This window comes from Protopterus annectens, chromosome 4.part0 (assembly GCF_019279795.1).
Source record: "Protopterus annectens isolate FY-2018-M chromosome 4.part0, PAN1.0, whole genome shotgun sequence".
In the NCBI taxonomy this organism is placed as follows: domain Eukaryota; kingdom Metazoa; phylum Chordata; order Ceratodontiformes; family Protopteridae; genus Protopterus; species Protopterus annectens.
Genome location: NC_056733.1, coordinates 588377735 through 588402121, shown reverse-complemented (window position 1 = coordinate 588402121; position 24387 = coordinate 588377735). Strand labels below are relative to the sequence as shown.

General features: G+C 42.9%; 1 protein-coding gene across 1 annotated transcript in view; it reads right to left on the bottom strand.

Moving 5' to 3' along the window:
* The window catches only part of DHX37 (DEAH-box helicase 37), a 1097190-nt gene that overhangs the window by 987748 nt on the left and 85055 nt on the right, over positions 1-24387 (bottom strand). Inside the window, exon 4 of the mRNA XM_044068525.1 lies at positions 2691-2803. Coding sequence (XP_043924460.1) covers positions 2691-2803 — 113 coding nt within the window. The remainder of the gene's footprint in view (positions 1-2690; positions 2804-24387) is intronic.

The following is a 24387-nucleotide window of genomic DNA, read 5'->3' as shown; positions in this document are numbered from 1 at the left end:
GATAAAGACTGAAGGATTGTTAAAGCTAATCAGAAAATCACAGACGTGGCAGTATGATAGCAGAGAAAGATTTAGAATAAAAGTAAACTAAATAATGAACTGGAATGAATTCTATTTCAGGCATAGCAAAAAAGGAATTCTAGAAAAACACATTACTACAAGTAAACAGAATGAGTGACAGGAAAGAATGCTGCACCCAGTATGGATGGAATTAAGATATGAATTACATAAAGAGATAGAAAAAGAAGAGGAAATGTCCTTGGCAATTCTTAAGGAGTTCTTTAAGGGTGCAACTACCAGTCCTACATAAATTTCCTCATTAAATTGGCTATGAAAATCAAAATAAGAAAAACCTAAGGAATGAGAAGCCAATGACATTAGGTGATGTAGTTTATTAAACGATAATAGGTATCTTGCAAGAAAGATTTGCTGGCACTACTGGCGAAGTTTTAGGAAAGGGAGCGTGTAGTTAGAGGGAAGGACAGCAAAGGTATGGGAAACAGTGTAACAGAGAGATTCAGAAAAAAAGTGTGCGTAATGTCAAAAAAGCTTTTTTTAAACATCCTCATTAAATCACTACATTTTAATCAGTGACATCAAATGTCAATGGACATCAGTGCTCTACGTGGAAAACAAATAAATAAAGGAATGGGTATACACACATTAACAGAAAAGAAAACAAACCACAGTAACATTTTCCAGTGTTATTTTCATGCAGTATACATGTTTTCTTTTTAGCAATTTTCATTCATTCACTTAATAAATTGCTCAACTCCTGCCTTCCCTTAAACCTCACTTCTCCTCTTGAACATTAGTCTATATGTATTGTTCACAAAAAATCCATTTACTGCTATTTATTTCTATGTAATTTGCTCCTTCCTTTTTCTTAAAATTCCCCCTAGAGCAAGGTGATTTGAAGGGGTACTTTACATCTATGCTTTTAAGCCTCACACACTCAACTCAAACACAAAGTTATAAATCAAAGTGGAAAGGAGGATGATGATGAAACGGGGTGGGTTAAGAGGTAAGGTCTTTTCATGGGCTCCCTAAATCTGGCAACAAACCTTTCTACTTTCTATTGCCCAAGTTGTTGTGCTAAAAGTTTCTGTGTTCCACTTTGTTTGACTAAAGTCCTCATCTACTCAATACATCCGGTGAAAGTTTGAAAAGATCTGAACTCGAAGTTCTTCTTTTTTACTTTGATGTTTTTATTGGCAAAAGCTCCAAGTCTTGTAATTACTTCCTTCTGCAGCAGGCACTGATGAGCAATGATCTCCTCTCTGATGCTCCTGACTTATCACTGACTAGCTTTTTGACAAAAACATACTGGTTCAAAGCTACGCATGAACTGTCCACGTTTGAAAAAACATCACTTAAGCATCCCACATGGCTCACTACTGGGCTCCTCTGTTCTTCACTATCTGCTAACTTCCTCCATAAATACATTATAAAGTATAATTTCTTATGTAGGTAAATAACCTGTCATTACTAGGCACACTCGTCCTGGGCAGGTATCACAAACTCCCTACAGAGTGACATTACTGAACGGGCTGGTTATCTTCCATGCAGCTGCCATTTAACAAGAAACAAAGCTGGCACTCAGCCTACACTTAGTAAAATCCTAAACAGCTCGAGTGTCTACAGTCTCTCTGGGGTATGCTTGTGCAGGTGATCCACTAATTAAACTATTTTGGTATACACATCAGTTCCTACCTTATGTTAAACACAAGCCTACAAAAGAATGGGACAATACTAGGTAAATGCTCTAACTCCACACAAAAATTCCCCATCTTCTTTTTCTACAAGCAAGGCAAGCAACAGACAGTCTCACCTTTATTCCAAAGCTTGGATACTGTCAACCCATTCAAACTTAACAAAATCTGCAGACTTGTGCTCCCCTCTTTTCCAGAGTCCAGCATCATTACCCTTGATATGACCAACCAATTGCCAATTAAGGAACAAGCAAACATTTTACTGGTCCTCATCATAAGTTTCCTTGCCAAAGATACTGTTCTACAGTTGCCACAGTGCTCAAAACATTACTAATGTGCTACATTCTAGTACTGTAAGCTTTGTAAATCTCTAGCATATACTACCAGCAAAACTGGAAGTGCAGAGATATTCTTTTTTCTCCTTTTCACCTTTTCTTTGGGAATCCTCACCCTAGTTTTAAAAGCATTATTAAAGTACCCAAAATTACACAGCAGTGTGGTCATGACCTAAAGGAGAGGGGACAAGTTGACCACTGCCCCATTGCCGCTGAAAGTATCCTGTTCTCCCTCTCTTCTTTTAACTTTTGTCCACTTTTCTAGGCAACATCTGATGTACTCCTCCCTTTCTAACTGCATTCACAAAGCCAAAGTCAAAATTTTGCATCTGTCTGAGGATATTTTTAAATAGTAAGATTTTGTTTTGCCACTTTGTTTTTCTTTTCTTACTTCTAAACAACTTTCAATAAGTTCACCTCTGTTTAAGACACTGTGTCAGTACACGGGCAAATTTGTCAGAATACACAACTGTACAACTATGCCTTTGTTTTGCACTGATAGTTTAGGTTTTGGCTGATAGATCAGTTCAACTTTCCTGGTTAAATAATACATACAAACTAAAGGGTAGTCATTTGATGGTTAAAGGAAGCAGCTAGAAGTTTTTAAAAAACAGATGGAGCTTTTGGTTTCTGTATAACATACCGTTTATTCTGAAATTGGCGTGATCCAACACCTAATTTAGAAGAAGTAAACAAAAGCTTCACCTCGGCCTCAGAAGCTTGGACCTCACTCAGCTTTGTCAGAATTTCTGCTCTCTGGAAGAACGTAAAAGAAAATCCAAAACAGTTAGTACACACAAACAGATCAACAAGTACAAAAGCAATCCCTATTAGCTTGGTGTACTCGACAAAATATGGTATTTAACTATAAAAATTAAAGCAATAATTCAACCAATAGTCATACCTTACAAAAAACATCTTTAGAATGTCACTTAGAACAAACTTATCACCACAAATATTACCTTAATATTTTAAGCACTTCAAATAACCTCAGTTCTGTCTGGTGGCTTCAGAGCTCCTTACTGCCAAGACTACTGTGCCATGTGCATGCAGAGCTCAGTGAATATACCAGACAACCTTTGTACCTCCTCCTACTCAAGATCCTTTGTGTGCCTCCTTCCATCTTCAGTTTTTGAACCACCAGGAAAACAAAAAGGACTCCAGAGACACCACAAAAGTTAGTCTGGGGTGTAGGATGCTCCAGCCATCCATTGTAACAGGGCCACTAATCTAGTATAAGAAGTCTGTGCAGCTGACAACTCCATGTAGCAGACATGAGAGCAGGTGAATATCTGTAATGGGAGAATGAGCAAAGACATCAAGAATCACAATATACCGAAGCTCCAGGGAAAAGGATATATACTCTTTGCAATTCTTCCAATCAGATACAGCCCCAACTGACTACCTGCATTAGCCAAAAACACAAAACAGTGGAGAAGATGAAAAGGTCTAACATGTCCATACATCTGTCAGAAGAGGTAGGAGAGGACAGGGGTCTTCCTCAATGCCGGCAGTACCTGAATAAAAAGGGATGCCAGCTGAAAGGGATATGAAAGGGGAAAGAAGAAGCAAGGGGAAACTAAGGAATAAGTTCTAGGGTGCCCACCGTAACGCAAAACTTAGAATAGGGGAATGGAGGGAGGGAAAGAATGCTGCAACAGAGAAGACACTCAAATATCTACATTTATGGTAAACAGGCACAACTGCAGTACATTCATGGAGTTTCACAGTTGCAGCAATACCCTAATAGGATTCCCAAAGCAAAGGTTGGGGGATGAAAAAGGAACCAAGGCAAAGCTTGGAGGCCCTGCACAAATGCAGAGGTGAACATAGCTCTGGCACTAAAAAAAGAAAGGTTATATTAAATGTGAGAACAAATTACCATGTGGCTGCTTCCAGGATTGCCTTGGTATATATATTCCTGACGAAAGCAGTAGTAGCTGATAAAGGCAGCAGTAGCTGCTATAACTTGAGTGCAGTGGGCCCTAATACATCATGGCACCTGCCTTCCATGACGTTAGTCACACATTTTGATACAATTTGAAATCCATTTGGAGATGGACATTTGTTGACAGGATTGACTGATTTATGAGATGCAAATGCCACAAACAATTTGTCTGATTTTCTGAAAGGCTTTGGGTCGTCCAAATATCAGAGTTATCTATGGACATCCAATGTGTGAAGGATCTTCTTTCTCTTACCTTGTTGTTGGGTGGAAAAACCAAGAAGATGTACAGCTTGATTCAAGGAGATCTCAGTGACAGTGTTGGGAATAAAAGATTAGTTAGTTCTCAGGGATACCACACCAGGGTGAAACCAGAGGAAAGGTTCTGTACACATAAGAGCTTGAAGCTCAGAAATTCTCCTAGATGAGGTGAAGACTATCAAGAATGCAGTTTTCAAAGTTAAAGACTTTATATCTGCTGACTTTACTGGTTCAACAAGTGGAAGAGTAACTTTCTCCAAGACAAAGTTATGATCCCAGGATGGAGCAAAAGTTCTTTCTTGGGGGCCTGATCTGGATGATGTCATTAAGAAATTGTTTTGTTAAAGGGGTGGAAAAAACAGGGGGTTGAATATGAAGCCAACCAGATGTTCAGCCAAGTAAAACTGTCAGCACAGCTATCCTTGGAAAAGAGAAGTTATGTACTTACCATAAAGTTCCATGTTAGTAGTCCATCTCACCATTCATTCTTTACATATGGGATCAGAGCCAATCCTCGGCTCCGACTCAGCCTGTTTACAAGCTGGAAGACTTCTGGTTGGCTCGTGGCTAGGTAGGTATCCCATGGTGCACCAGAACAATCCCCAGATCTTGTTTGCTACTGACTAGAAAAATAAATAAATAAACAGCCCACAGAAAAGCCAATACTAAAAGGTCTCCATAAATAATGAAATTAGTATTTTTCTGTCTCCAGGTACTTCCAGGATGGGGGCAGGAGGGCGGGTTCGAAAGAATGAAGGGTGAGATGGACTACTAACATGGAACATTATGGTAAGTACATAACTTCTTTATGTTAAGTAGTCCTATCTCACCTTCATTCTTTACATATGGGATAGCGTCCCTAGCACCTTATCCTTGAGTGGCTCAAGGAAAAATACTCCCGAGTACCATGGAACCAAAGGAAACTCTACCCCTGGAGATTAAATCCAATTTGTAATGAGTAATAAAAGTGTGAGGGATAGCCCACGTAGCAGCTGCACAAATATTGTCAAGTGGAACCCTGGCTTGAAAGGTTGCAGAGGTAGACGAAGATCTGGTAGAATGAGCCTTGATTTTAAAGGGTACAGGTTTGTCCTCAAAACTGTAAACATAAGCTATACAGCTAGAAATCCAGTCAGAGAGAGAGTCACTTTGGAAACTGGTAAGCTCAACCTGGATTCGGAGAAGGAAATGAACAATTGATCCGATTTTCTAATGTCTTTAGTCCGGTGCAAATAAAAACATAATTCTCTATGGACATCCAGCTGGTGAAACGTGTACTCAGCTGCATTGGAAGGATTCGGAAAGAAAACCGGAAACTCTATGGACTGATTCAATGTGGCCTGGAAACAGGCCTTGGGGACAAAGGAAGGGTTAGTACAAAGGGACACCCTGTCTTTATGAAAAATCAGATAAGGCAGTTTAACAGACAGTTTTTTAGTCAGACGACTATGGAACAATATTTGGGCCAGTCTAGAGAGACTAGAGAGGTGAGAGAGATTCAACCGGAAGGTACCTCAATGCCTAAAACAAATTATGCTGTTAAATCTTGAGAACGTATTTTGATGGAGAGGGTTAAAAAAAAAATTAAAAAAGACCGCTTAACCCCTTTCAGTGCGTGGGTCAACCTAATGTGGTGAATGTTTCTTCGGAAACACTTTTGAAAAACTTTTATTTAAAGAGAATTCTTTACATTTCAATATTTTAAGCCTGCAATGTTAAATAGATCTCGATACAACACCAAGAGGGCTACGTTTTGTTAAGTCCCCTACTCCTCCGTTTGATACTACTGATGCAGTAGATAAACAATTTGAAACCAGGTGGGCTTCAGCAGCCCATAAATGTGTAACAGAATGGTTACATATTCTCATTGAGAGAGACGTAGTTAAGCAACGCAAGATAAAAAAAAAACATAGAGATCTGTTGTACTAATTTGACTGCACAGTTTAATTTGGAACAGTTTAATCAAATATTGGGCAGCTATAATGTAAAGCTGGAAGAGGTTTCAAATGACATTATTAAAAGAGAGATATACGGGATTATAATAGTGGCTATGCCTTTAAGAAGTTAGATAAACATAACCAACAGAAGTGGCAGCGTGTGGGCGGAACCAATTTGAAAAGTACAGTTTTGTACCTACCATAAATGTAGATGTCCGATAGGTATGCATCTGTAGTCATCACATAAGGGTTGTCCTGCCTCAGGCAGCCCTTCGGTCGGCCGGATTCCAAAGTCTGGGTCCGGTGTCGGCTGATGTCGCCCTTTCCCCGACGTCACAGCGCCTGGGGTATAAAAGCGTCAGCCGACGCCATCTTCCTCAGTTTTTCTTGCCCCAGATGTCAGGTGCCCTCTAGGAAGGCTAAATTTGGAAAAAAAGCAATAAAAAATCCAAACATTTGCAAAAAAAAAAAAAAATATATATATATATATATATATATATATATATATACATATAAATATATATATATATAAAAACAAATACACCATAATAGATCCCCCCAGCTAGCTAATAGGGAGGTAAGTACCCTAGGAATACCACAGAGGGGAAGGAGGGAGGGTAAACCTGACTGCAGATGCATACCTATCGGACATCTACATTTACGGTAGGTACAAAACTGTACTATGTCCTTCAAGGATGCATCTGCAGTCATCACATATGGGTAGAATACCATAGCCAATCTGGGGGTGGAGGTACTAGGAAAAGGATGGTGTAGCTAAGATACCCTGCAGGACAGCCGTAGCAAAGCCTGCTCTGGATCTGGAATATAAAGGTAAATTGTAATGCTTGGCAAATGTATGCACGGAGCTCCATGTGGCAGCTTCTAAAATGTCTTTTGTAGCCACCCCTCTTAAGAAAGCTGTGGAGGTGGCTGTGGCTCTCGTAGAATGAGACCTAATGTTAGCTGGTACAGCCTTTCCATGAAATGAGTAACAAAAGCGGATGCAATTTCCTATCCATTTTGAAATTGTCTGTTTGGAAATTGCTTTTCCATGAGTACCAGCAGCATATGCTACTAGCAGCTGGTCAGTTTCCCTGAAACCTTTAGTTCTGTCCAGGTAGTAGTGCAACTGTCTGTGAATGTCCTGGGTGTGCAGCAGTTTCTCCCCTTTGTTTTGTGGATTTGGGAAGAAGGTAGGCAAGTGAATGGCTTGATTCAATGAAACCCTGGATACCACCTTTGGCATAAAAGTAGGATTAGTTCTTAATGAAACTCTGTCCTTGTGAAAAATAATAAATGGCTGAACTGCCATCAGGGCCTGCAATTCCGAAACCCTTCTTGCTGAGGTTATTGCCAGAAGGAAAGCAGTCTTCCATGAAAGGTATTGTAGATCTGCAGATGCTGCTGGTTCAAATGGAGGCAGTGTTAGTTTTTCCAACACGTAGTTAAGGTCCCAAGCAGGTAGAGGTGGTTTCCTAGGAGGTTTGATGTTTTTAATTCCTCTTAGAAACTGTCTTAGGAGAGGATGAGAAAAGACAGGTGGATCAGTATTGTACTCTGCTGAAATTGCTGAAGCATGAATCTTAATAGAAGAGTAAGACAGCCCATTGTGGAACACTTCTGCCAAATATTCCAGGATATGTGCCATGTTCATCATTGTCGTATCTAGGCCCTTTGTGGTGTTCCAGATGAGAAATCTTTTCCATTTTGCTGAGTATGCCTTCCTTGTGGAAGGGCGGCGAGCTTCCATAATAATATTCTTCACTCTCTGGGATAGCTTATCCTGAGGAGGAGTCAAGGTATTCTCCACGCTGTTAGCTGCAATGTTTTCAGGTTGGAATGAAGAGTTTTGTATCTGTGCTGTGTCAGTAGAAGTGGCCATAGAGGTAGGGGCCATGGTTTCGTACGTGACATGCTCCTTAGCAGTGGGTACCAGTGCAGTCTTGGCCAGTCCGGAGCTATCAGAATCACTCCTGGCTGCTCTGCCCTGATCTTCAGTAACACCTTGGTCATTAATGGAATAGGAGGAAATGCATACACTGTCAGATTTCTCCAGCTGAAGGAGAGGGCGTCCACTTTCCACGCTTGTGGGTGGTATGTCCTTGAGCAGAATTTCTTCAGTTGATGATTGTGGGGGGATGCAAATAGATCTATGTCCGGGCTCCCCCAAGCTTGTGTTATCAGTTGAAAAATGTCTGGGTGCAGCATCCATTCGTGTGCATCCATGATATTTCTGCTTAGGCTGTCCGCCAGTGTATTGTCCTTTCCTGGCACAAACTGAGCCTGTAGCTGTATATTGAGTTTCAAGGAAAGATCCCATAGATTCATTGCCAGTCTGCAAAGAGGGTAAGAATGGGTACCTCCTTGCTTGTTTATGTACCACATAACTGTGGTGTTGTCTGTCCTTATTAGTAGATGGCCTTGATGCAGAAAAAGTTTGAAGGCCTCGATTGCATGAATCACTGCTAGCATTTCTTTTTGATTTATGTGCATGCGTAGCTCCTTTCGTGACCACTGTCCTTGGATACCTCTGCCCTCCATGTGTGCTCCCCAACCTAGGTCTGAAGCGTCTGTTGTAACAGTTTGGGAGGCTTTTGGCTTCGTGAAGGGCAAACCTCTGTTGGACTGGCTGGCCTGAGCCCACCACAGAAATTCCTTGTGAAGGCATGGAATGAGTGGGATTAAAGTTTCCAAACTGTGACTGTGCTGAGTCCATAAACTCCTTAGGTACCACTGTAGCTTTCTCATATGTAGCCTTGCTTGTGGGATCAAAAGAATACAGGATGCCATGTAACCCAGGGCCTGCAGGATTTTCCTTGCAGTCAACTGGGTTTGTCTTGTCAGATTCTTGAAGTAATCCGGTAGTTGACTTTGTTTTTCTTCTGTGAGATAAGCCATTTGGGTGGTTGTATCTAGATCCGCACCCAGAAAGGTTATTCTTTGGGATGGAACAAGTCTTGATTTGTGCATGTTGACTGTATATCCCAAGGCCTGTAGAAGACTGATGGCATAATTTAAGTCCTTTATCAAAGTTTGTTGGTTGTCCGCTTGTATAAGGCAGTCGTCCAGATATGGGTAGATTTGAATACCCTGGAGTCTGCAGTGTGCTATTACTGATGCCAGGCATTTCGTGAATACTCTGGGCGCAGTAGATAAGCCAAAGGGCAATGCTGAGAATTGATAATGCTCTGACCCTGCAAGAAATCTGAGGTATCTTCTGCAACTTTGTCTGACAGGGACATGCAGGTATGCCTCCTTGAGGTCTAGAGTAACCAGCCAAGACCCCTTGCCCAGCATGGGAAGGAGTTGCTGTAGAGTCAGCATTTTGAATTTTGGCACAATGAGATAAGTATTCAGTACGGACAAGTCGAGAATTGGTCTCCATTAATGCTCTTTTCTTGGAACAAGGAATAGCCTGGAGTAAAAGCCTTGGCCTTGTTCTGAAATAGGAACTTTTTCTATGGCTTTCATTTCTAGTAAATTTGAGATTTGTTTCAAAGCCTCTGCCCTTTGATTTGATGGCAGACCTGGCATGCCTTTTCTTTTTGGCAATGTGTGGAAATGGAACCTGTATCCGTTGTCTATTATTTGGAGTGTCCATTAGTCTCTTGTAATGTTGTGCCAATTTCTTGAGAATAAAGAAAGCTTTCACCAAAGGTGCTTCTAATTGAGCCCTGGTTGGCGGAGTCCAAGCAAAGTCATTGAGTTTGTCCTTGTGCAGCAGTTGCAGGTCCTGAACTGCCTGTCTGGATTGGAGGTTGCCATTGACGGCCTCTGTAGGATCCCCTAGCTTGCCCTCTACCTCTGGCACGCCTGTTCCTGCCCCTTTGAAATCTTTCTGTGTCCGGAAAGGACCAATTCTTGGAAGGCCAGTTTCTGCTGAATCTAGGCTGTTGGACTTGAAGAAAATCCTTAACTGTTTGTACAGATTTTGCCTTTTCCTCAAATTTCTTTAGGACGTCTTGAGCAGTGGAACCAAATAACTTTTGCTTTTCCAATGGAGCATCCAAAAGCTTAGCTTTAACATGTTCTGGCAGAGATTGTTCCTTCAGCCAAGCATGCCTGCGTATGACAACACCTGTCATTGCTGACCTACATGAAGCTTCCAATGCATCATAACCACACTGCAAGAAGTGGTTGCTAACCTGCTGGGAGTTATGTACCAGATCCTGAAGGGATTTACGGTCAAGGGGTTCAGAAGAAGACAATTTCTTATGCATTTCTTCTAACAAATACTCTTGATACTGTATCATGTGAAATTGACAATGTAATGCCCTCATAGCAAGAGTGGCAGAAGTATACACTTTTTTACCCCATCTCTCTAATGCCCTGGACTCCTTTGCAGAGGAAAGTGGGTTTTTAGTAGTAACAGCTGCAACCCCTTTAGGGCCCTGTGAAATAGTTTCAGGGTCAGCAGAGTGGGCCTTATAAAGAAAATTATGTGTGTCCGGGACCCTGTAATACCTATCGGGCTTAACAGGAGCCGGAGGAAGAGTGTCAGCAGTCATACTAGAGTCAGAATATACATCATCAATCACATTTAAGACAGGAGGAATAGCCAAAGGTCTATGCTGAGGTAAATGAAGGAAAGTTCTTAGTCTTTTCCTGGAATCAGAGTATTCCTGGCCCTGCCATTTGAAATGCTCTCTCATAGTGTGAAGGGTCTCCCCAAAGGAAAGCTCTTCAGGAGGGGAGGCCGAGGGAATAGATTCCTCTGCATCCGAATCCTCGTAGGCCGAATAAGCCTCCTCCTGGTAGTCTGAGTGATCCAAGCCAACAGAGGCCTCCTCTGAGGAAAGGGGATCAGGAGGATCCATCCTGGGCCTTTTGTCTAGAGGGGGTTGAGAGCCCCAATCAAGGAGATAAGGTCCTCTGCTAAGGTTAGAATCTGTGAACTGGAAGTAGGACCCTGAGGAATAACTCTGGGAGGCATGGCTTTAGTGTGTTTTGCAGCTTTAGCCCTGGTGAAGGCCTTAATAGACATAGATGCAGGAGGCCTGGCTGCACCACGTGCTGGTATAGCTTTGTCTAAAGGAATGGTGTCAGAGGATTCCAGTACACCAGTTTCGGAAGGCAATGCTGTAACCGACTCGGTAGTAGCCTCCGGGGCCGAGGCTGTCTGTTGTATTATTTCAGGGTTCGGAAGTTCCAAGGGCTCGGTACCAGCCGAGACAGAGACACTCGCGGTAGGCCTAGCCGCGGTTTCAGCCGAAACCGCGGTCCGCGTGTGTCGGTCCTTGTCTTTCCGTTTTTTAATTAAATGTGATGTCGGGGTTTCCGACGGCATTTTGTAAGCAAAATTATCCCCAAAAAACTCTTCTGCGAACTCCGACCGACGTCTAAGAGTGCGTCAGTTGAAGGAAGCGCAGGCTGAACAGGCCGAGACGTCGTGGTCTGGGCCTAAGCAAGGAAGACAATAAGAGTGGAAATCCTTATGAGGTATTTGTTTCCCACAAGTTAAACAATTATTAACTTTTTCTGACATCGGCTGAGGCAAGAAAGAGTCCCCAACGGGGTACTTAGCTTTTGAAGTCTTCGGATAGCGAATTTACAGGAGCTGGCCGACCGGCACTTGCGAACTGCTTCTGCTTCGGGCACCACGCGGCAAGAAAAACTGAGGAAGATAGCGTCGGCTGACGCTTTTACACCCCAGGCGCTGTGATGTCGGGGAAAGGGCGACATCAGCCGACGCCGGACCCAGACTTTGGAATCCGGCCGACCAAAGGGCTGCCTGAGGCAGGACAACCCTTATGTGATGACTGCAGATGCATCCTTGAAGGACATCATGGAGTTTCTTTTGCATCGTCGGAAGCAGCTAGTAGTATGGGAGAATCAGAAGAAGAGGCAGTTAATTTTCCTTCATTGCCGAGACCACAAGACCCGGAATATCTACGCAGCAATTTTTGGAACCAACAGGACAATTATGGAAGAAAGAGAGGGCTTGCAGACAACAACAGAGATGGACAATATCAGGAGGTATGATAACCTCCAGAAACGGATTAAATATTCATGTTCAAAAACTACTGTCATCATTAGAAACTATTGAAAAGAAATATTAAAAGCAATTTTGTTGTAAATTTATCTGGTTATACTTTAAATGAATGTGAAATGGCCGTATTAAAATGCGGTTTGAAATTTATACCTACTGCTCTTCCTAGGAAGCATGTCATTTATATTGAAATTTTTCAGTTGATACGCAAACTACATTTATGTGATTTTTTTGAAAAAGATATTTTTAAAGAAATTTTAGATGAATACAGTGATTCAGATTCTGGTGATGGTTTCTTTACATGTGATTCTTCCTTATGGGACTGTAATGATGAAGTAAACGCTTATTGTTTATTAGATACTGTGAAAATACCAGTTAAAAGCACTTTTATTCCACTTTTTAGGCATGAAGGAATTTCCCATTTTTCTTCTATGATACATCATTTAGTGGATGATATTTTTATGAAATTTTGGGGTAATAAAATGTTATAATCTTTTTAGAGTGGCAAGCTCTACAAAACATGAGTAAGAGAAAAGACTTCATAGGGTAATAAAGTAGTGGTATTACATTTTACTCAGTATTTAAAAATGTGTATGGACCATTTAAATATGAGAGATGTATATAAAATATCTAGTATTGCTGAATATGAACAAGCTATAAAAAATTTTAAAGATATTTATTAAAAGGTTTCAGACTTAGATATTTGTCCAAAAAAGCCATAGATGTGAAATTTAATACAGACAATTGTACTCTAGCTAAGTTTTATTGTTTACCCAAAGTACACAAAGACCTAGTAAATCTGCCGGGTCATCCTATAGTAGCAGCTAGTAATTATTTCTTACACAATGTTGGAATCATGTTGCATTGTTATTTAACTAAATTTGTAATAACTTTAGATTCCTACAAAAAAGACTCTCTTGACTTCTTAGATAAGATTAAATGTGTGTTTTGGGAGGAAGATTATTACTGGATTACATTAAATGTTAAGAGCCTGTACACAAATATTAGACACTCTGTAGGTACTGAGGCCCTTAAATTTTTTTCTGGGTGACAGTCCAGTTTCAAATTACATTATTGAATTAATTTATTTTAGTTTAGTTAATAATTTCTTTGAATTTAACGAGGTAGTTTATCAACAAATGCAAGATACAGCTATGGGAGCTCCATTTGCCCCAATGTATGCTAACCTGGTTATGGGATATTTTTAATTTTTTTTTTATATAGATTAGAGTTTTTTTAGAAAATATGTAATTCATTATTTTAGATTTATTGATGATTTTACTTTTTTATGTAAAGGAGGTAAATCAGTAATACAAGATTTTGTTAATATATTAAATTCTAATCAGTTAGGTTTAAGATATGAAGGTTTACAAAGTGGTAACTCTTATTTTTCTGGATCTGATCCTAGAAGGTAATAATAAAAATGGAAAAATTATTACAAACCTACATTGAAAATTTGGTGATGATGGCCATTTTTTGGATGGACATAGTTGCCATCCGGTTCATATTTTACACTCCCTACCTTATGGAGAGTTATTAAGAGTCAGTAGGTCATGTAGTGAATCTGATACTTTAGAAAAATACATTTTTAACTCCTGCCAAATGTTTAAAAATAGAGGATATGCTTTGGGAGTTATTAAAAAGGCTCTAGAGAAGTTATGTTTTCCAGAAGTTGTTAAAGAAAATAGTAGGGAACATAATAATATATTACAGAGGATGAAAAATGAAGGCGGTAGGAAAATTTATTTTATTACAATATACTATCTGATGAAATTATAGCCAGTATAAAGTATTATTGGCCTTAAGACAAACTTAAAAATGTATGGCATGTCCCCTTAATTTCTTTTAAGAGGGGTCATAATTTGAAAGACATGTTAGTACATGCAACTTTTTCCTTACCGGATGTAAATGTAGGAAGTGAGGTTAGTAGGTTGGGTACTTGGACATGTGGAAGTTGCTCAGTTTGTTCATATGTTACTAGGTTTTTTGATAAAATTAATGGTTTGAAAGACCGGTAGCAGAGTTTGATAGTGGCAGCCTTAGATCCTTAGTGAAATAGTTCAGAGAGAAATTCCAAAACCACGGGAATGGAGTCTGTGAATGGGTCAACATCATTTTCTCCACCCAAAGAGAGAATCTTTGCCATTTACTGGAATAAAGTTTCCTCGTTGAAGGTTTATGAGTAAGGATATGAGTCACGGAAGGCGAGAAGTCGTGAAGCCTGACTAGGGAAGGAACTGGAGCAGCCAGGCTGTCAAATTGAGGGTGTGTAACGAGGTGTGAAACAAACCTGACGCGAGTCAACAGGTCTGGAACTGGGTCCAGAATCCAAGGATCGTCCAGGAGAAGAGGCCCGAGGAAGGTGAACAAAACCTGATGACACCAGTAAGAAGCAATGAGAATCAACTTGCTTCCCAGCCATTTCGCTTTCTGAATCATCTTGGGAATGAGAGGAAAGGGAGGAAAAGCATACAGGAGACCCAGGGGCCAATCATGAACAAGTGCATCTCTGGGTGACTCCCCCGGAGGGGGGATGAGGGAAAAGTAGCTGCTGCATTTGGCATTGATTGGACTGGCAAAGAGGTCGCAGCAAGGTTGTCCCCACCTGCAGAAAATCTGTTCCACTGTTTCCTGTTTCAGAGCATCAAAATCGCCCGGCTGAGCTTGTCGGCTATCACGTTGGTCGTCCCTGGAATGTACGTCGCCACCATATAGCGCTCAGAAGATATCGCCCATTTTCAAACTTGCATGGCCTCTCGACAGAGTGGGCAAGATCTGGTTCCACCCTGTTTGTTGATATACCATACTACCGACATGTTGTCTGACTGTATTGAGATGGTCCCCAGAGAAAGAAGGCCGTGAAATGCTTGCAATGCCAGGAGCACCGCCCTCATCCCTAGAACGTTGATATGCAGGTGGGCCTCGTGTTCTTGCCATGTGCCTTGGACAGTCCTGCTTAGATAATGCCCCCTACCCTACCAGAGAGGCATCCATGGTCACATTGGTAACGGGTTGGCGAGGAACAATTGAAGAGCCTGTGGTCAGCTGATTGGGTAATGTCCACCAAAGGAGGTCCTTCTTGCAAGATTCTGTCAGTAGAATGTGATGGGATAATGGAGGGTGCTGAAAGGACCATTGGGACGACAGCAGCCACTGAAAAATTCTCATGTGCAACCTGGCTAGTGGCACTAACAGTACATTGGAAGCCATGGTCCCAAGGAGCTGCAGAACAATCATGGCTTTGACCCTTCTCAAGGGAAGAAGAAACTGAATTTGAAACACCAGGTTTTGTGGCCTTTTGGCAGGAAGACAAACCACCATGTTTATGTGTCTATCTCTGCACCTATAAAATTCACAGACTGAGAGGGCAATAAGGCAGATTTTTCCCAATTTATGGAGATTCCCTGTTGGGCACAAAGCTGAATAGTATTGTCCCTGCTCTGAAGGAGTAGATGCCTGGCGGGGGCGGTCAGGAGCCAGTCGTCCAAATATGGAAACACCTGGAATCCTCAACATCCCAGGTGAGCTGTCACTACTGCCAAACATTTGGTGAACACCCTGGAGGCTGTGGTGAGATCAAAGGGCAGAGCATGGAAATGGAAGTGACTGGCTCCCAGCCGGAAGCGTAGATGACTTCTTGATGCCCTGTCCATTTTTATGTGATAGCAAGCATCTTGGAGATCTGTTGAGCACATCCAATTTCTTTCCCTAACAACAGGAGTATAGACTGTAGTGTTACCATCCGGAACTTGTCCTTCTTTAATGATTCGTTCAATCTGCTGAGGTCCAGAATGGGCCTCCAGTCCCCTGTACATTTTGGCACTAAAGAATCTGAAGTAAGTTCCGAATTCTATTTGATCTGCTGAGATGGTTTGGATGACGCTTTTTAACAGCAACTTGTTGACCTCCACAGTTGCCTGATCCCTGTGACTGGGATCTTCTTGTGAACAAAGGCTGGAAGAGAAAAGAGTATTACATAACCTCTGGTAATAATTCTTTGTATCCATTTGTCTTGAGTGATACTTAGGCAGGCTTCTGGATACAAAGAAATGCGACCCCCGACCGGCTCCAGAGAAGCACAGTCGGGCCCCACATCAGGAGCGCTGGTAAGGCCGACCCCAAAAGGAATCACGACCTCCCTGGTTTTGCGGACCGCCCCTGCCTCTAGGTCGTCTACCATTTCCTCCTCCTCTGCCTGTGAAGGAGGAGTCACCCTGTGCTTCCTGGAAAAACCTCTGGGACTTCTTGAACCACATTTTACAACCCCTCTGACCCTTAGGGTATGGTCTATAGGGAACAGTAAAATTTACTCCCATGGCAGAGAGTGTTTTTCCTTCTTGTTTGCACCGAGTGAGAGTGTCCTTTACCTTGGATCCAAACAATGAGGAACTATCGAATGGGGTGTTGATAAAGGTAGACTTAAACGGTTCCGCAAAGTTACACAAATGCATCCAGGAATGACGCCTCAAGGAAATTCCTGAACCTGCTGCCCTGCTCGCACCATCGGCCGCATATGAAATAAGCTGCATGGAGAAGTTAATGATACAGGTCAAGGTGGACAACTGGACAGAAACCTTGACAGGGACTCCCTCAGTACATGTACCTTGTATAGAATCTCCTAATTCTTTAAGGAGATCTCTCTGGAGCCTAGTAAAGTGAGTAAGGTAATTCAGCGATCTAAGGGTAAATGCCGCTGAAGAGAAGAGTCGCTTCCCGTATCTGTCCATCATTCGAGACTCCTTATTCGGTGGATGAACAGAAGAAGAAGTCTCAGCTAACTCCTTCTTAGTGGCCACCGCCACCACCATGGCATCTACAGGCACACCCTTAGATAAAAAGTCTTTTCCTGGAGGGGAACAAAGGAACTTATTTGGTCTCCTGGGAACTGGCTCCAAAGCATCAGGAGTATCCACCACCTTTCAACTGACTAAATCCATCAGTTCGTCGAAAGGTGGAGACGCCCAAGAGGCAGAAGGTTGAGACCTGAAAGCCTTCAGGTACACCGACTCCTCATCAGAAGGGGTGACAGTGGGCCAGTCGCACCTCTGTTTAAGGATCTCCAGGATGTCTACGAAGGAGACATCATCAGAGGGTGACTTGGGGGACCTTTCCGACTCCTTGAGGTCAGTGTCAGATGCCAAAGACTCATCCTGGGAGTCGACATGCTTCCTCTTACAAGTCTTCTTCAATGGGGGCTCCTTGGAAGGACATTCCAGGGAGGTCTCAGAAGAATGGGGGCCACCAGCCGGTGGATCCTGAGGCTGGGGGTCTCTGCTGCCGCTGGAGGGAATAGGAACTGAGACAGAAGTAGGTGCTATGGGGGGGAGAGTGTCGGTTCCCCCGGTAGGAGCTGATGATCGGGACAGCACACTCCTCATCATCTCGAAAGCAGACCTCTCTGGCTCAGAGGAGACAGAGGATGCCGTCGGCGCCAGAGCCATCTGCTCCGAGACAGATACAGGGTCTGAACTTACCCCAGCTGACGTACAGAGAGGAAGCCTCAGAACCGAAGAAGTTGAGTTCCAAGCATCCCTGTCAGGGCCGGCCAGAGAGCTTTGAACCCTGGATACTACAGACGGCACCGAAAGTGTCAGAGCAGAACTCGGCTCCGAAACAGCCACAATTGGAACTGGAGCCGAGGGTTCCACTGGTGGTACCAAGCACTCCAGCTCCGAAAAACCAGCATGGCTCAGAGGAGGAATGAACACAGAGGGCTGAATGGGCTCGAATGGTTCCGGAGCCAACTAGGTCAGAGCCAACAACAATTTAGGCAAAGCAGACAACTTCAAAAGTCTCAGCACTACCCTCTCCACAACTTCTTCTGATAAACTCCTAGAAGACATGGATGACATGGTAGGAGATCCAGATCTCAAAGGTACAGGAGACTTCATGAACAAGTAGACTGGCTCCGAGAAGTAGTCTCCAGAGTCTCAGCGGTCGGCTTCGAAAAACTTGGAACCAACCCTGCAACAACAATGCCACTCTCAGTTGGCTCTGAGGTCTGTGGAGCCGATGAGACAGTTTTCGCAACTTTAAAGAGGTGGTTCCGAGACACCAGCTGGTGCCAGGGAGAGCCTCTTGGCAGATTTAGACTTTCCTTTAGCAGATTTGGAGGATGATGAGGAACTAGACAAGTCATCCTCGAAGGAAGGTTTAAGAAGACCTTTTAGAATTAACTTATTCTTCCTTTCCTGAAACACCCTGGGACTAAAGGCATGACAGAATAAACAGGTCTCCTGCAAATGGATGGCCCCTAAACAGTAAACATAATTACTGTGACCATCCGTTAAGAACATCTTTTGGGAGCACTTAACACATTTCTTGAAGCCGGATGGCTTATGCTCCTTACTCTCTTTAGACATTTCTCAAATCAATAGAACACACGTACACAGAGAAGAAGAAAAGGAAAGAGGAGGACTAGGTCCTCTAACTTAAACAGGCCTAGCCCTGCTGAAAAGGAAGATACCATGAGGACTAGGTCCTCTAAATTAAAGTTATAAGTGAGCACACTCAACCAAACAGTGAGGAACAATAATAGTACAAGTCAACTGCAAAAGCAAACAGAACGAAGTTCTGTCAACAATATTAGTAAAACTATGCTAACAGCAAACTGATAACTCTAAATAGCAAGCGGAAACTGCCAAATTCTATTTAAACACACAGAATACTAGTGCACAAAAAGCACCTACTTTAATCGAAATAGTAAGCCTGGTACAAGGGATACCAAGAAGAAATAACGGCCAAAGGCCAAAAAATTGCACCAAATGGTGCAAATATAAGATAACAACTGTATATTATGCTAACTGAATACAACAAACAGTAACAATTAAACTATATAGAACCAAGTATTTAATCTAAGCTAAACAGTGAAGAAAACTTTGAAAAAGTTGAAAATATGCAAACACTTAGCCAGAGTCGAAGAGAAGCACAACTGAACTCGTCAACGTGGCAAATGAGATCTGGGGATTGTACTGGTGCACCATGGGATACCTACTTAGCCACAAGCCAACCGTCTTCCAGCTTGTAAATAGGCCGAGGTGGAGCCGAGGATCGGCTCCAATCCTATATGTAAAGAATGAAGGTGAGATAGGACTACTTAACATGTACAGTTATGTAAAACCTTACCATTACAGCAGATCTCCTTCTCTTCACTGTTGCAATATTCTTCACCTTATGGATCTCCTGCCAAGGACAGCCCTATGTCTGGCCAGTATACCAAGGCATAAAGGTCTTTTATGTGCCATATGTCACATGTATGCTCCCTGCACAGGTCATAGGGCATAAAGGTAACATATGGATGCAGTTACCCAGAAATGAATTGCTCCAGTAAGGAACAGTCTCCATAGGACAAAAGGAGGCTATGCACATCCAAAGTGAAAAAAAAAGATGGAAAGGGGGTGGGGCAACCAAATCAAAACCCCCCAAAAAAAGGGGGATGGATGGAGGGAGGGACCAAATGCTACAACACTGAAGAGAAGGACATCTACTGTTGTGTATGATTTTACACAACTATACTATGTTCTTACATATCACTGTTGAGGCATTCTTCACCTTAGGGATAGTACAAAAGCTCAAGAAAAGGAATGGGAGGTGGAAGGCTGGGGAAAGCCCCCAACACAGCCATGCAGGATGGCCCTAGGAAAACCTGCTCTGGCCCTAAAAACATAACCAATTTATAATGATTACTAAAGGAATGCATTTAGGACCAAGTAGCAGTTTCACGGATGGAACTGGTGTCAAATCCCTTGAAGAAATCACCAGAAAAGGCAACATCCCTAGTGGAATGGGATCTAATTCATGTAGACAGGCACTTGTCATGAAAATAACAAAAGGAAATAGTCTTGGACATCCAGGAGGAGATGGTTTGTTTAGAAACAGCTAAACCCAAAATCCTGGGATGAAAAGAAACAAAAAGCTGGTCAGACATACGAATGGTCTTAGTTTGATCCAAAAAATACCTGAGCTGGCTGTGCAAATCCACGGTATATAGGATCATCTCACTAGCAGACTGTGGAAAGGGAAAAATGGAAGGGAGTTGTACTGCTTGATTTAAGGACCACTCTAACAACCGTGGGCATAAAAGAAGCATTAGTAAGAAGAGACATGCGGTCTCTGTGGGAAAAAAAATGGCTATAACAACGTGAAGCTCAGAAACCCTCCAAGCAGAAGTAACAGCATGCAACAAGATGGTTTTGTGTTGCAGAGAAGCTGAGACTGCAGGCTCAAAAGGAGACTGAGTCAATTGTTCCAAAACAAAATTAAGGTCCCAAGGAGGATTAGGAGGAGGACAAGCAGGACTCCTCTAAGAAATTGTCTAACCTCAAAATGAGAAGCCACAAGACGATTCAAGAGCAGGCAGGCAGAAATAGCTAACAAATGGGCCTTTACAAAAGAACAGGTCAAGCCAGACTGGAGTGACTCACACAAATAAGACAGGAAGTACAGTTGTGTACACTTCCCATAAATGTAGATGTTCAAGTGTAATCACTGTTGCAGTCCTTACAAATGGGTTATCTGGCTCCCGGTAGCCCGCAATCGCCCAGAATACCAATGTCCTTGGTATATGATGTCGGCTGCCTCTGAAATAAGCCTAACGCCAGGTATAAAGGCAGGCAGCCAACGTAATTTCCTCAGTTTTTCTTGCCATAACTGTCAGGAGCCCCCTAAAAAAGTAAGACCAGGTAAAGAAAAAAATCCAGTCTGTGCCCTAGGAAAAAAAAGGTGGATGGTAGGGGGGGAACCAGGACTGCAACAGTGAATACACTCGAACATCTATATTTATGGTAAGTGTACACAACTGTACTATGTTAATCATGTTTCACTGTTGCAGTCCTTACAAATGGGTTGATTCCCAAAGCCCAGGAAAAACAAAAAGGGGGGAGGAACACCAAAGATTAATGGTTGGTAAGAATGCCCTGCAACACTGCAGTGGCAAAACCAGCCCTGGACTTAGAAAACAAGGGCAGATTGTAATGTTTGGTGAAAGTGTGGACAGAGGTCCAGGTAGGTGCTTCCAGGATGTCCTTAGTAGGTACACCTCTAAGAAAAGCTGCTGAGGTAGAGGTAGCTCTAGTAGAATGGGTTCTAATGCCCTGAGGAGGAAGCTTGCCATGCTGCAAGTAACAAAAGTGAATACAATGAGCAATCCACTTAGAAAGAGTTTGTTTAGAAATAGCTTTGCCCTAGGCTCCAGGAGCAAAACTGACCAACAACTGATCTGACTTTCGGAAAGATTTGGTCCTATCCAGGTAAAATCTAAGTTGCCTATGCACACCCAGAGAATGTAGCAACCTTTCTCCTCTATTCTGAGGATTATGAAAGAAGGTAGGCAGGTGGATAGACTGGTTAAGAGTCAGGCTAGAAACCACCTTAGGCATAAAAGAAGGATTAGTCCGAAGAGAAACCCAATCCACATGGAAAGTGATAAAAGGCTCTACCGCCATTAAGGCCTGCAGCTCAGACACTCTTCTAGCTGAAGTACTGGCCAAAAGAAATGCAGTTTTCCAGGAGAGAAGCTTAAAATCTGCTGAGGCAGCAGGCTCAAAAGGAGGCAGAGTAAGTTTCTCAAGCACAAAATTAAGATCCCAAGCCGGAGTAGGTGCCCTTCTGGGAGGCTTTAAATTGCTAATTCCCCTGAGGAACTGTTTCATCAGGAGATGATAGAAAATGGGCTGCTCAAAGAAACAGTGAGCAGAAATAGCTGAAGCATGAATCTTGATAGAAAAGAAGGAAAGTCCACTATTAAATAAACCTGCCAGGTAATCAAGAATTAGAAGAAGAGTAGGTTGAGATGGGTCTTCTCCTTTAGTCTGCATCCAAATGGAGAATCTTTTCCACTTATCTGCATAAGATTTCCTATTACTAAGCCTCCTAGCCTCACAAAGAACCCCAACAACCTGTTGAGAGAGGTCTAAATTAAGAGCCAGGCAGTCAAATGCAGAGTCTGCAGGTGAGGATGCAGAATCTTTCCTCCGTCCTGAGCCAAGACATTTGGTATCAGGGGAAGATGCCAAGCCCTAGACTTTGACAGACTGCGAAGAAATGGATACCAATGTTGCCTGGGCCAGTCTGGAGCTATGATGATGGCCCTTGGTTTTTCGTCCCTTATCTTTAACAGCACTCTGAGAAGAAGAGGCAGAGGAGGAAATGCATAGATCGATAGCCGTGTCCATGGGAAGGACAAGAGCATCCACTTTCCAAGCTTTGTTGTGATGATGGTACAAAAGGTTGAAAGGTGGTGGTTGGTCAGAGAAGCAAAGAGATCCACCTGAGGAGTGCCCCAATGCTGAATGATGCGATGGAAGATAGTTTTGTTTAGTTGCCACTCGTGAGGATCCAGGACCTGCCTGGTCAATTGGTCTGCCAATATTTTGAGCCTCCCTGGAATAAACTGGGCGATCAGATGAATGCCCAAAGAAGCTGCCATGGACCATAGTCTCATGCTTTGTCTGCATAGGGAGTAAGAGTGAGTCCCTCCCTGCTTGTTGATGTACCACAAGATTGTAATGTTGTCTGTCCTGACTAGAAGAGTACCAGGAGAGAAGATGCTTGAAAGCCATCAAAGCCTGCTGAACTGCTATCACTTCCTTTAGATTTATGTGCAGTTGAGCTTGTTGATAGGTCCAAGTTCCCTGAATGCATGTGCCCTCTAGATGTGCTCCCCAAGCGTAGGCATCCGTGGTGAGAGTCTAGCTGGCAGGAGGTGGACAGAAAGGTAGACCTTTGTTCTGTGCACAGGCTGTTGCCCACCAAAGGAACTCCATTTGCAGGCAGGGAACCAGAGGAAGAATCAAAGTCTAAATCCTGAGTGTGTTGACACCAAAGGTTTTTGAGGTACCATTGTATTTTCCTCATATGCAGTCTTGCATATGGAATCATTAGAATACATGAAGCCATGAACCCCAGGGCTTGCAGGAATTGCCTTGCAGAGAGCTGGGTCATGTTTGCCAAGTCCTTGAAGTTATTCTAAAGATCCATCTGTTTCTCTTGAGGGAGGGATACCATCTGGGTGGCGGTGTTCAGACTCGCTCCCAGAAATACAATCTACCTGGTGGGTACCAATTTTGACTTCTTTTCATTGACTGTGTAGCCCAAGGAGGTGAGAAGATTCTTTACAAAGTCCAAATCCTTTAGAAGTTGCTCTGGAGAGTTTGCTTGAATAAGGCAATCGTCCAAGTAAGGGTAAATTTGAATGGTCCTTTGCCTGCAAAAGGCAATGACTGGAGCTAGACATTTTGTAAAAACTCTGGGAGCAGTAGATAAGCCAAATGGCAGTGCAGAGAATTGGAAGTGCCTGTTCCCCTCTCTGAAACAAAGGAACTGCCTGCAGCTTTCTCTTATAGGAATGTGCAAGTAAGCTTCTTTTAGGCCCAAGGTCACCAGCCAGGAATTCATGGCCAGCATTGGCAGCAACTACTGAAGGGTGAGCATCTTGAATTTGGGAATCACCAGAAAAGTGTTTAGAATGGACAAATCCAGAATAGGGCGCCAGGTGTCCCCTTTTTTGGAACCAGGAAAAGTCTTGAGTAAAAACCCTGGCCTATCTGTAGTGCAGGAACTGGCTCTATTGCTCCCAGGTTTAGCAAGGAAGAAACTTTGTTTTCTGCTTCTGGCTTTTGAAACAGGGGAATATCTGGGTATCCTTGGAGGACCGGGAAGGTGTGAAAGGAGAATTTGTTGCCTTGGGATACTATTTTTAGCACCCATTTGTTGCCCGTGATAGTGTGCCAGACATCTGCAAAAATGGATAACCTTCCCCCCAAAGGAAAACCCTGGGCCCACAAAGGCAAGCAGGGGAAAGCCGGAGTCATTGAGAATGTTTGCTTTGGGAAGTCTGCTTAGAACGCCAAGGTTTGGAAGATTGCAGCCTGCCAGTGTTTAGCCTTGTGAGGGGTGGGAGTCTGTCCCCTGGAAGACCTGTTGCCCCTGGATCTAGTATGACCCTGTTTACTAGGGTCAGGAAAAGTCCAACTCTTAGAAGGGCAATGCCTGCTAAAACGAGGAGGCTGAACTTGCAGAAAGTCCTTAACAGTTGCATAGATTTAGCCTTGTCCTCCAGTTTCTTCAACGCCTCTTCTGCTTTGTTTTCAAAAAGATTGTCCTTATGCAAAGGCACGTCCTGTAATTTAGACTATACAGGTTCAGAAAAGGGTTGTTCCCTGAGCCAAGCATGTCTTCTGATAATAGAACCAGTGGCTGCTGCTCTGGA